This window comes from Pleurodeles waltl, chromosome 3_1, assembly GCF_031143425.1.
Source record: "Pleurodeles waltl isolate 20211129_DDA chromosome 3_1, aPleWal1.hap1.20221129, whole genome shotgun sequence".
In the NCBI taxonomy this organism is placed as follows: domain Eukaryota; kingdom Metazoa; phylum Chordata; class Amphibia; order Caudata; family Salamandridae; genus Pleurodeles; species Pleurodeles waltl.
The window spans coordinates 320,921,036-320,935,294 of NC_090440.1; the positions used below are offsets into that span (position 1 = coordinate 320,921,036).

General features: G+C 42.8%; 1 protein-coding gene across 1 annotated transcript in view; it reads right to left on the reverse strand.

The window, feature by feature from the left end:
- The window catches only part of SCG3 (secretogranin III), a 202,789-nt gene that overhangs the window by 160,081 nt on the left and 28,449 nt on the right, over nucleotides 1–14,259 (reverse strand). The window contains exon 7 of the mRNA XM_069222474.1: nucleotides 7,430–7,610. Coding sequence (XP_069078575.1) covers nucleotides 7,430–7,610 — 181 coding nt within the window. The remainder of the gene's footprint in view (nucleotides 1–7,429; nucleotides 7,611–14,259) is intronic.

Sequence of the window (14,259 nt, forward strand, 5' to 3'; positions counted from 1 at the left end):
ATTGGATTCAAATTTCAAGACAGAATTAAGTGTTCCAAAGAGTAGGGTCTTGCACAAATAGAGTTATTTGGGGCATACTCAGCCGGAGAGAGAGTTGATCAATAACTGATAGGCTCCCTCTGCATCTGTACAATGCCGTGCATCATGATGGCAGTGTTAACACTTAGCATTAGGTGGCCATGGCCGGGGCTGAGATGTAACCCATTCACTGAGTCTTAACAATGGGTTCTTATTTATGTTATCTATGACCTAATTGGTGTCACTTGCTTGATGTACAATGGCACAGACTAATACTGGAAATTTGATATATTAGTACTGGCAGCAGCCATAAGATATGGTTGGGGAAAATACAATTGGTTTGAGGTTCACCAGCACAAATGTCACAATGTTTGGGCAGTGGAATTGTCTGACATAAAATATTTCCTTACGTCAACAGAAAATTCCTGGACAGTACAGGGTAAGATATGGAACAATCAGATGTCAGCATAGTGCTGAATAGGATCTTTACCATTTTGAAAAGGGTGATCAGTGATTAGAATGAAGGAATGGTGAAAATCTACCAAACGATAGCACAATACATTAGAGAACTATATAAGGGCTTGCAAAATGATGTTATTTAAATGGTGGATCTTAAGTGACCAGTGGTAATTGGCAGGGCCTGCCTGAGCTCTAATTAGAGATCAAGTGACTTGGTACACTTGTTTCATATAACAACAAACTGCAGGTTGCTGACAGATCCACAACTTTTGATCTTCATCTGTGAAAATGAATCTGATGGTCTTTGATCTGCACCACTGATTGTATTTTGTTATAGTTAAAGAAAGCCTGTGGGCTCCAATTTCACTTCTTCATCATGTCATTGGAAGTGACGTCAGCAATGATTTTAGCCTTATTGGTCTAATTTACATTTTATTTACTTCCTGCAGACACGATTGATAGCCAGATAACCAGGGGCTGTGTAAGAAACGGGTGTATTAATTGAGGGGTGAGAACCCACCTCAAATAATAATCACAGTCCTTGTCAGGGTGAACGAATAAAGTCACTAAATAAACCTAAGCTCTACCCCTCGCTTCCCCATTAGGTCAAAGAGCAGACAGGCTTAAGTTAGAGGCACTGTGTGAAGTATGTATGCAACACAAACAGTAATAAAGTGAAAATACAACACAAGAGAAAATCCCAAACTAATTTAGAAAAATAAAGTAAATTTTAATAAATAAAATATCACCAGAACAACAAAAATCCAATTAGGTAGAACCGAAGATATGAATTTCTAAAGTTTGAATTAAAAATAGCGCCAAAAAGCAACAAATGCCAACTGCAACTGCAGGTGTCTGGTAGCACTAGACTGGGTAAAAGTGATACATTAAGGCTGGTCGCTATGGATCACCAGTCACATGCAGGGACCAGGTTTGTCCCAGTGGAAAGTTTACCTTCTGAGTTAGAAGTTCTTAAGCAGAAAAAGCAGTCAACAACTCAACAGCAATTTGATGGCAGAGAAAGCTGGATCTGAAGCAGGGCTCAATGATGGTGAGTTGCTGAAAACTGGGGTCCTGGTGCGGACATCGATAAAGGTGGACAAGCTCTGAGCGGGCGAAGTCAGAAGTCCATGCCCAGGTCTTCGATGTTTATTTGATGCTGCTTAGCATCAGTTCCGGTCAAGTTCTCTGCGTTCAGCAAGTTGACGGGGGCCAGCAGTTTCACAGCTGTGGCTTCGATGGTGACCCCAGTCTCTGTCAGTTCTCCAGGCGGAAAGTAGGCAGAAAGTTTTACAGTCCCACTTCTTGCAGTTTGGGGATAGGAGAATTATGCTCTAACACCAGCCAAGGGTCCAGTACTTGGCGGTACCACTTCGAGGTTAAGACTCTCTTCAGCAGAAGCCAACAGCAGGGTCCAAGGCAGGTCCAGTTGGAACTGGTCCGCTGGGCAGTTGCAGGGAGAAAGGCCTCTCAAAGCTTGTTGTGCCCCAATAACTTGAAAAAAGGTAAACCAACTGCCTGTGGAGTCACTGCTCGAGCTCAGGGTTCAAGGCAAGCAGGTCCAGTCTTCCTTCAGTTCCTTCAAATAACAGGGCAGCTCTTCCTCTGATTCTTCCCAGGTCTAGGAGTGTACTTAGGAGAGGACTGTTGGGACACATTTATGCCCAGTGCCAGCCAGTTGGTGGAGGGCAATCCTATGTCCACCCCTAAAATGGTTTTAATCAGTTCCTCCCCTCCAATTGAGTTTGGAGCCAGTCTGACTAGACAGACAAATGGAAGGCAGGCCTAAGTGTGAGCTTCATCTGCCAGTGACAAGGTAGGCATTCATTGAAGCCCAGAAAAGGGCTGTTCACAGCCCCCAGCCATCCTGTCAAGGGAGGAGACATCATCCCTACAACCAAAGCCCTTTGTCTACTGACTGGAAGCAATCCACATCTCACCACAGGAGAACAGTCAGGGGTCAGGTGACAGCTAGATACTGGCAGGCAAGCCTTTTGGTTTTAGGCAGGAAAGTGTGAACTTCCTAAAAGGGTAAAATCCAAATTAGTAATATAAAGTCTGACTTGACCGTTAAGTTGGATCTAAGATTACTATTAAAATGAGTCATTGAAACATTTTTCTAGCTGTTCCGAAACTGAATTGTTTAATACCTAATAAATGTAAAGCGCAAACTACTGTTAACCTATAGGACAGACACCCTTGCCACAGTAAAGAATGACTTTGGAGGTTTTTCACTGCCAGGATATTTAGAAGATTACAGACATGCTCCAATTTTAAATACCTTGCATTCCTCCTTATGGGCTTTTAAGGTATATTTAGGGTTGAGCTATAAGTAATAAAAGTGAGCTTTAGGCCTGGCAAAAGGTTTACTTTGATGGGTTTACATGGCAATTTAAAACTGCACACTCATGCTGCAGTGGCCAGTCCGGTGACATGTTATACAGTGCTACTTTAAAGAGCAGAACAATAGATGCTGCAGCCCACTAGTAGCATTTAATATGCAGGTCCTGGCTTGGGTACAGGTGTCACCATATACTATGGGCTATAAACCACATTTTAACATATTTGAAAGGGTGTGCATAATGCCTATATTACCAACGGTAACGTACAAAGAGACTTATGGACAACAAATATAGCTTCAGCAACAGAAAGCAACAATCTAGGGCAATACCGTGCAGAGATGGTCATTTCCAACAGGTTGCATTATGCATATGGTATATTGTCCCACTCTGTTGTGGTGCACCTTTAGTGTGTGTGCTGAGTGCAGACAAGGACAGTGTGTCCTATCACTACAAATATGCTGTTCCCAATGCTGATGGAAACCCATACATGCAGAGAGAACAGAATATTAGTGAAAGGCAGAATGGCTATTTAAAGCTGCCAGTATGCCTTTTACTGGAGACAGCGGCCAGATATTTCAAAGGGTGGCACAGATCCCCCTGCAGGCAGGTGCAGTGAATGAGTGCCCCTGCATGCAGGGGATGCCTGTGGAATGTCTGAGAAACCCAACCCCCCCTACAAAGGGTGGCCTCAGGAGGCACACTGACTGTGTGTCATTTTTTCATTTACTGATCCAAGATTCTGAATGCCATTTGGATGGGTAAATAGAAAAAAATAATTTTAGCTCACAGAAAGTGCTTTTTTAAACTGTGGAGCAGCTTGACATAAATGGCAACTGCTGAGGCCCCCTTTAGGCTTAGCAGTCAGTGTGCCTCCTGGCAGCTGTGTCCTTGTCAGTAATATGGCACAAGGCCACTTCTCCATGCAAATAAGGGCATGTCCTTTGAGAATGTGCTAATCAAAATGTGCGGCGGTGTGATCCATACAGGAGGAGCTGCACAAGCATCTATGACCTATTCTGTAATACCTTTGTGTGACGTGGCAAAAAAGAGGACACAAACACTAGTTGCACACTCAGGGCACTATTTATATTAAGGCTTGTGGTCTCCAAAGTATGCATACCTGAAGCTCAGTCTTGGAAATTCAGGTTAGTATCTCCCAGAAATCCCCAGTTCCTTCATTGTATTATCTTTCACCAAACCACTCCGTGACCAATCCCATTTATTCATTTATTTCACTGTAAGGCATTGATTCTCTAGGTGCTGGTGTCTCTTGTTCTTGATGGTACTATTCTGATCTCATGCTCCTGGAATGCCAACTCTGAAACATTAAATAACCTACTGTTTAGCTTATAATTGTACGGCTGAGGGCACTTTGTCTACTAGAGACCTCAAAACCACTTGCAGCAAATGTAAAAATACTGCATGGGTAATACTCTTCAAAGCTAGATGTTAGGCCTGACAGCCTTAGGGTGGTCTTACCCCACATTTTTGACTACCTCCCTCCATCATTCTGAACTCATTTTTGCTGGTTTTAGGACTCTGCACACTTTTCCATTGCTGACCAGCGCTAAAGTGCTTGTGCTCTCTCCCCTAAGCATGGTAACATTGGCACAAACCCTTTTGCGTATTTAATTTATTCATTCGTCCCTAGTAAAGTGCACTGGATGTGGTCAGGGCCTGTAAATTAAATGCTACTAGTGGGCCTGCAGCACTGATTGGCCACCAACATAAGTAGCCCCTTAACCATGTCTCAGGTCTGCCATTGCAAGGCCTGCGTGTGCAGTTTCACTGCCACTATGACTTTGTATTTAAAACTACTTGCCAAGCCTTAAATTCCCCTTTTCTTACATATATGTCACCCGTAACAAAGGCCCTAGGTAGCCCATAGGGCAGGATGCTATGTACTGCAAAGCCTGCTCCTCTCATAGGTCAGCATTAGAAATTCCCTTATATGCTTTTAAGTGGTAATTTCCGATCTGAGAGGAATAGCCTTGTCATGTTTAGTATGGTTGGAACGGTAGGGACAAATCCTAACTACTGATTAAATTGAATTCTACATTACTATTTTAGAAATGCCACTTTTAGAAAGTAGGCATTTTTCTGCACGTACTGCTCTCTGTGCCTTACAGCCTGTCTCCAATCCATGTCTGGTCTGTGCTGGTTGACAGCACCCCTTGTGCATTCTACCCAGACAGCCATAAACACAGGACACTCAGCTGCATTTGCGTTCATCTGCATACTGATGAGTCTTCCTGGGCAGGGAAGGGCTCTCACTTATACTTTAAAGGCAAGTGGCCTGCTCTCTCACAAAGGACTGATAACCTCCCCCCTACCCCCCACCCCAGGGCTCCTGACAGACTGGGCTGTGTTGAAGGGGGAAATTGTGTACTTCAAAACCACTCTTTGGAAGTTTTGCCTACTTCAAAGGCACTTTGGGGTATATATATTGGGTCTGCAACCCCACCAAATCAGACACTTCTGGACCTACACCTGGCCTCTGTCAGAGGAACTGCATAGTTGCCCAAAGGACTCCTCTGGACTGCTTTTCTGGAAGGACTGCTGGCCTGCTTGTTGCCCTGCTGCTTGCTGACCCCTGACTCTGCTGGAAGGACTTTGCCATCCTCTACACATATTGTCCAAGGGCTTGGATTGAGCTTGCCTCCTGTTCTGAAGTCTCAGGGCTATCAAAGATTTCACCAAAGAGAAAACAATCCAGTGCATCAGAAAATTGATGCAACACCTGAAAATGTTGATGCAACACCTGCTGGATCAATGTAGTGCCTGTCTTGCGGCTGAAAAATCACTGCATCACCTGCCGGATCAACGCAGCACCTGTTGCCTCTTTTCAAGGCATTCTGGATTTTCTATGCATCCTCCCTGGGCGTCAAAATATGCCCGTATCGCAGTAAGAAAGCAAGGCTGCACTCCCAGGAATCCGATACATCACCTTGCCGTGTGAAACCAAGGTCCTCCTCTGAAGCCCTCTGCATCTTTATGTTTGACGCATTCCAGCTACTGTGTGCTAAAAGGATGCAACCAGTGGCTCTTAAGGATTGAGACTCATCTAAACCTTTGAAAAGTGATATCTTGAATTGTGCATATTGGATTTTTGTTATTTTAGTCTTATTTTATTCAGATAAATATTGTCTATTTTCCTAAACTGGTGTGGAATACTTTTATGGTCTTTTCACTGTGTTTCTGTATGAGTTATTGCACAAATACTTTACACATTGCCTTCTAAGTTAAGCCTGACTGCTCAATGCCAAGCTAGCAGATGGTGGGTGCAGGATAATTTGGATTGTGTATGATTTACCCTTACTAGGATTGTGGTCCCTGCCTGGACATGGTGCATGCCTCTGCCAACTAGAGATCAAATTTCTAACACTAGATTTGAGAGGTGACACGTAGTTGGTGAGAGGTGAAATCAGTAACCATTATCATTCCTCAAGCCCCTACCTTGAAACAAAAACAATAAAACGTTTATGCAAACAAATACACTTTTATGTTGCACTTAGTTTGATATTGTAGCTCAACAGAAGCAGTGCTACTTCCCCCTAGTGCATTTTAACAAGAAAATTATTAAATTAACATCTCCCAGTAATAGTTTGGCAATGTGAGATTTCATTTAGAAATTGTTGTTTTGGCATATAACACTTGTAATGGTATGACTATGACTGCCCCGGAGGAGTATACAGAATTTATAGCACCTGATAAAAATTGATTCCCCTGTTTTTGGAAGCCACCTAGAGCAAATAATTCCACCTACCATAGTTTCATCCTGAAAATGAGGCATACCATGTGGATGTTGGTGCTTACTGCATCTCTCTGTGTATATACTGGTAATGTTTCACAAAATGTAATAGGAATTGCAAACCTTAAAATAATATCTGATAACTACTGGGTGTGATAATCATTGTACCACTTACAATTGCGATATCTGCACGAAAAGATGTTGCCCAAGAATGGCCACTATATGGCATAGTTGTAATCAGGCCTTAGTGCCTTATCTCTGAAAATGACCAAGGGCATTGTCAATCAGTAACCACTACAATGGATGTCATTTAATATACTTGGACTGAGATGTCCTTAAGGGGTGAGTGCATTCTTCCATACAATTCTGCCGGCATCAGTCGGGTATTGGTTGCGTCGGAATATGAAGCCTGACAAGCACCTATGGGGTGAGGGCAGCTGGGACAGCAGATTCTACTGAACTATCTCATCAACAACCCACCACCTCACCCCACCTTCGGTTAGCTCTGTCGTACTACCGGACTATGTAATATGCGATGTTACTTTTGGCACTGCAGTTGTGATGCACTTTGAGGAAGTATAGATTAGGGTAGGAAGAAAAGAGGGCAGCCCCGAGCGCCGATAGCAGTAGCCTGAGCTGCCATGTGGGCAAGTTCAGTTTCATGTGCACTGCGAGGGCCGCAGTGTATAGCTGAGGCATGTGGGGCCTAATCCTATCTGGTACACATGTCACACAGACCCATAATTGTTAAGATCCCGAGAAAGTATATCCCTGTCATGGAAAAAAGCATCACTAGAAGTGAAAACTGCTTTCGATATGTTACTTCTTTAAAGATTTTCATGTAAGACTCACACATTACCTGGGTTTAAAGTTTTTAGAAGGCGATAAAAATTTGGGAAATATTCAAGGTCTTCGAAATTATCTTCAGGTGACAGTTCATTACGTCTTTCGACGTCACTGGGTGGCATCCAGGACCGTTCCCCAATGTCACCATTATAGGTTGTGGCCGAGCCGCTTTGATGAGCGTATTTTGCTTTCTCCTGTCAATAAAGAGGAAACACATCAAATAAAATGAAATAGACAATGGGTCAGAAAACTACAAAAGGTAGAAAGTTGCCTGTAATGTGCCCTTCTTTTGTCAATATATTTTCAGTTTGTAGATTTTTGTAATGCCTTAGCTTTGACGTTGCTGCATATGCAACTAAATTCCAACAGAACAGTGCAATAGAATTCAATTCAATTAACTTTATTCGGATATATTAAAATAGACCACAAAAGTACAGTACACGACAATACGACAGGATATCATAAAATAATACAGGTTCAACTAAAATCCTTGATTAAAAGTATGATCATGATACATACAAAGTGCTGTCATCAAATATACTACATAAAATAGCCTACCAGTGGGTTTCAAATCAGAAGAGTATAGTCAAAGTGATTCTTGCTTCACACAACATAAGTATGATCACGGCCGGAAGCAAATTCCATCTTTGTTTTAGATTTCCTATTAACTTAGTACATCACAGCTCTATCAAGATGTCTGGTCGTCATACATAGCATGGTAAATCAAAACATACAAATAGGTGCCAGCTAGTACATTATTAAGCTACCCAAGCAATTTCCTCGCCCTTAACACCAACTTCAAAAAGGGGTATACCGTAATTATAACCTTCTCTGCACTAACTGATTGATGAAAGTACAGTGCATCAGTACAGTGGCACAAGGAGTACTTAATCTGTGAGGGCTTTAGAACAGAAGACATATTTTGGGATTAAAAAGTACAGAAAAATATGACATGTAAAGTGCTCTGTGCAGATTGAGGTTCACATCGGAAAGGTGCAAATCATGTGACCTGTCATTACATTGAGGGAAAGTGACTAATCTATGAAAAAGACAACTGGAACCTAAGAATAATACAATGCTGATAATATGGTGACTTATATAGCAAAAATGGATGAATGAATGTCCCTAGATGGGTTAAGTTGCATATATGAGACCACCTTGGAGAGTGCTGATACCCTTGCTCACCTATCTTCCTCCCAATGGGCATAATACATGGCTTTAAGTGTTTTGTTTTATCAAGAGCAGGCAAGGATCGTAAAAGGTCCATGAACAAACCCTACCTACCCAGAGCCTTGGCCAAGTCCCTAATTTCTCTCAACCACGAAACCCTTAGTCCTCTGGACAGGGTCAAACAGTCCTCAATTAACATTCTATCAATGGGGATGGTCTCATTAGTCCAGACCCTACACCATAACATCATTGAGCGGGTTCTGAGGACATCTTCAATATGTTGAAGCCCTACTTCCCGACGGCTAATGAATGAGGCGGTGGATGGTGGAAGAGCCAGTAAGTGATGTGTACATTTGTTTTCTGTTACTTGTAGTAGTGTGCAGCTAGTATACCCCAGATTCCTGCTCCATATGTTGCTGCGGCAACACATTTTTCATGGTATGTAGCCAGCATGTGGGCAAGTGATCTTTTGGCTAATTTAGCCGAAAACAAGAAAGCAACGTTAATCCTCCTTACCAGTTGGTTATTCCCAATTTTCAGCTGGGGCTGCCAGGACCCCATGCAGTTAAACGTGACCCCTAAATAAATGAAGTTGTCCACATGTTAGACAGGAGCGGTGTGGGGCAGAAAATTGGGTTTCAGGGCCTTCCTGTAACCACAGGACATTACGGAGGATTTGCTGTTATTAATCCTTATGTCTAGCCCTTCCATAAAGGATGCAAAGGTCTCCAAGAGCTGATGCAGCGCAACACATGTGCAGCCCATAATAACGGCACCATCAGCATACAATAGCGCTGGTATCACGCGTTTCCCAATGTAGGACATATCGTTGCATCTAGCTACAAGCTCCGCTTCTAGATGATGCCCCTTACCCTCATTTTTCTTCAATTTTATGTGAGTCTTTCAGTCATGGCAGCTCCCACGACAAGGCGATTTGAGTCAGCTTGGTTGGGTGGCACCAATAAAGTGGTGCCACATAGCACCTAGAAGCACCAAATATGACCTGCTTGCCAAAGTAGGGGCTGCAAAATGTCACTTCATTTAGGGCACCAGAAATTATTGCATGAGTCTTGAGGGCATCTTGTGTATTGAAAGGTTAGGCTGCTCAGTAAGATAAAGCATCCACAGTAGGGAATCTGTGCTTAACCTGAAGGCCACAGCTGCGAAAACTGGTGGGTTCACTCACCCTTTCATCCATCTCAGATGATAAAATTAGTACCATTCACTTCAGTATTAATTAACACCTGCTATAAGGCCCTAGAAACCCGTCAAATGGTAGTGTGTGCTACTAAGTGCTGTAAATACTATTATAAACTGAAAGACATTCATTAGAATTTCCTAATTTCAATTTCAAAATATGCACTACACAAATTATGTTTGGTACAACAGAATTTATAATTGATCTGGAGAAGGCAGAGGGAACGAAGTTTTGGATGAAAGTTTAAGTGATATCTTTTGTCACCAGGATGGAAAAGTGTCCTTAAAGTAGCCTGTGTGTCTCCATTCCTCATTAGTTAGTATTTTATTTTTAGGTCTGGCTTGACAGCGCTAGCTTTCATATATCAACAGGGAATGAGTTTCAAGATATACTACTGAGACAGAGGCTTATGTTTGGCTCACAGGTTGGTTGTGCTTTTCTCGAAAAAGGTGCTTATTGACACTGTGATTGGCGATCAATGGGCGTTCCTTCCTCACCCAAAATAGGTACTGAGTTTAAATGTAATGGCATGGCGGCTTGCAAAGGAAAAGATGTTCCACCAACCGTTAATGGTGTTAGCTCTTTTCCCTCACCCAACATGGCAGCATACTAAAACTCAATTACGCAGTGCAGCAAATGCACTAGAAAAGTTGGTTGCAAGACGCTGCGCTATTAACCCTCCTGCCATTCCTTCCAGTTTGCTGAACTGGGTTGTCGATCCAGGCCACCTCTGTATATAAACAAGCATACTTCAGTTTTAGAGATGAGAGGGTGCGTGGCCATAAGGCAAGGAGCACAGTGCAGGGGCGAGGAATGGTATCCAGCACAATGCAGGAAGAGCCACCCACTCCAGTTGGAATTGCATGCTGCAGGGCTTCTGCACAGGCCATCTCCTGTGTATTGAGGTTAATGGGTTTTGCAGAGCTGTATGGGTGAGGATAACCTGGCTCTTCTCAAAAGGTAAACAAAAAAAAAACAATCAGCAATTTTACGCCTTTCATCTTACATCCTTCATGCAAAGGCCACTGGCATCTCAGGAGAGGAGCCAGATGAAGAATAATTTTCCATTGTCCTATCATAACCCTCTCAGAGGTTGACTGTTGTTTCATGGCAGGAATGACACAGATAGACAAGCTCTGGAAAAACCAACATTTCTCACCTCTGGGACCTATTGGCTTTGCCAATAACCTTTTAGCAATGCTGTACATTATCCGGATGTAGTGCATCATGTCTAAATAAGAAAAAAAGCCTACTGTGTCATTATATAGGTGCAAGAGTATACAAAATGACAAAGCTGTTGTTTTCCTTTTCAATCCAACTCAGATCTGCGAATAAAAAGAAAACCCAAGAACTTTTTTTCTTTTGGAAAGTAGGTGATAGAAGCAACATGGCCGGGGCTGCAGAAGCAACACAAGGTGAAAACAGAGTGGGCGAAGCCACACAGGGAGTGGCCACGGAAGCAACATTAAGGGTACAGGTGGGGAGAAGCAAGATACAGGGTGTGGTGGGAGAGCCACCAGGTGAGAAAGAGAGGGAGAGCAACGTGGAGCGTTAAGGGCAGGAGAGAAAAACAAATGGGTGAGAGAGAAAGCAATGTGATGCTGGAAGGGGGAAGATGCACACCTGTGAGAAAGCCAAAGCAGGCGGGAAAGCACACAAGGGCGAGTATATCACAAAGGGGGAAGAAGGAATAGCACATACAGGGGAAGAGAAGCACATTAGAGAGGCAGCTGAAAAACACATGAATTCTCGTGGAGTGCTTAAACACAAAGAAAAAAACAGTGATGAAAAAGCAAGCCATGGAAGTACACATTCATCCATGCTCCAGGAAAGGAACAAACACAAGAAGAGAAAGGAAATCCCACACATATTGATGAAGGAGCAAACAGATAAGAGTGAAATAAGAGTGACAAAGCAGTCAACCAATAGTAAGCAATCGGCAGACTCTAAGTCCACTGTAAACTAACCATGTACCTCACAAAAATCTCACAAAAGGCAGCGCATGTGCTGTGTAGTAGGAGAGACCTAAAAAACAGACACCACACTTTGCAACACACATTAATATGTCAAACTACTTCAGCAATTCTTTGACTACAAGCCTACGTATGTATGAATGCACATAAACACGTGCACATATGTAAAATCATATTTAAACATTTTAAGCAAGCATATATATATATATATATATATATATATGTATGCATATACATTTCCATATAATTTGACACACTTTCCACAACCACCCTTTGTAGGTGGCCCCTCCAGTTTCATCTCTGGTCCAATATGTGTCCCCAAAAGAACACTCCTAGAGAAATCGAGGGGGGATTTAATGTGGCAGTAGGATCAGCTTATGTGCTTCCTGAGAAGGCTGTGGCGAGATACCAGGGGCCAGGAACTTTTTCTTCCTGCCTTGCTGATTAAATCACTGTGGCCTTTGTGCACACATGCTCCGTGCCGCCATGCCTTATAGAAAATAAAAGCGAAGATGCGTATTACAGTGCACCCCGAATCAGTTCCTAACCAGGTTTGAACTGGCCTTTAGGACAATCATTCAATACCCATTAGGCTGGTCTGACAGACAACTGTGTGGGCCATTTTTTAGCAGTTGTGGGCCAGTTTTATGGCCATGTAGGCCTGTTTTTACTGTCAAACTCCCTGATGCTATCACTTATCTGCTTCACTAATGGGGGGCGCAGTTATTTTGGAACCGTGCCAAAGTTTTGTTCTAGTCCGACCCAGTTCCTAACCCATGCATTTAAGCAGGCACTGCGGGGAAGGCTTTTTCTGTGTTTTAGGTGTGTAAGTACAAATTTGCCTTTTACATAGGTTTTGCCTCTCTTTATCTAATGGTGTGTCATATGTGTTACCTGTGGCATGCCATGTTTGTTCGAATGACATTTGAATACAGCTGCAGCAGTGTTTGCAACAAATGTTACCACAGAAATCTGTTCCTGTGAAGTTATAAATGAAGACCAAGGTATATTAGTAATAACATTCAAAATTGTAAGCAGCCCAGTGCTTAACTTGTAAAAGAATGAGTGCAGGTGGCCAGAGCTCTGCTCCGAAGCCTGTGGCTGGTGCAGTTAACTGTAGGAGTGCCGAATACCAAAGTTGAAATTCTTGAATCCGCCTCATGCTTCTTTAATCTACTGCCAGAAATTCCCTGCCCCTTTATTCCACTTCTGCAGGTTCTTGCTTTCTCCTGTTGTGATGTTTTTTCCTTCTTTCTTTTCCTCTGTCTTTCTGTTTGTGTGTTTTTCTCTCTCTTGCTCTTGTAAATGTCTGATGTGGAAAAATAAGTGCCAGTTCCCAAAAATTAGTGCCAGTGGTCCCCAATAACAACCCCAATCTCAAATTTAGCATTGAAGCAGCCACATTTCAAAAATGTATGATTATACTATATATATAGCCCATTGTTTCTGATGGAAAGTAACATGACCTGGCCATGTTTGAACACAGCATGCTGTAAGGCTAGAAGTGACTTGGTGACTCTTAGCATACAGCTGATTGTGTCGCTTCCTTGCGTACACAGATTATTTTGTCTGTTTCAGATATCATCCCTTTTGAAAAACCCAAAAACTGAATGTCCCCAGTGCACGGAAATAGTATGAGAGGGAATATTGGCAGAAGCGTTTAACCACGAACTGTCAATATAAAAATGTAGTGCTGACTGGTGCATTTGTTACAGCTTTATGCTCGTTGTTAAAACCTATCTACCACTCTTGTCAAGAGTGACATTCCTCTCACCCTAATGAAATGACGCCTTTAGGTGTACAAGTGCACAAGTGCACAGCAAATTAGAACTTAAAGTCATAAGCCCTCTGGGTATGAGTCGAGGGTACACACGGGTAGACAGCATCTACCCACTATTTTCACAGGGTGGACGCAGGCTACCCTGCCAACAGTTTGGGCCCCACAGAAATTTGCAAAACTTGTCCTGCTGTAATTTTTAGACACCGGGACCCATTCAGCAGTGCCTGCACATTGTCTGCTTTTGTTCGGAGCACCAACGTGCAAGCCGCCAGGGGACTTACCAGATTCCAGCAAGGCCCATAACAGAGGCGGAAGTTAAGGAGCCACCAGGCCTCCTTTTGTTGGAGTATCCTTGCTTGGAGCAATCAGGAGCCTCACACCTAAATTCAATCGAGGGGAAACAAAGGCACACAGCTCACCTCTTCACAGGCACTTAAGAAAGTCAAGCTTTTGACTTTGTTCAGTCCCTTTATATAAGAGATATGCATGCACTGTAGGAATGTCAGATGTGTTGGTATATACCAGTATTTACACAAATAACAATTTAAATACCGCTATTTTCTTTATTTCTTTTATAGCGCTTCTCATCCCAATGCAGAGTGTCTGAGCGCTTTACATCACACATATATATTATACATTGACTATAAATCACGTGTCTCAATCAATGTACAGGATGTGTTTGTAAGACAATGAGGGTTACAAGGTGTAGGAGACACGTCCTT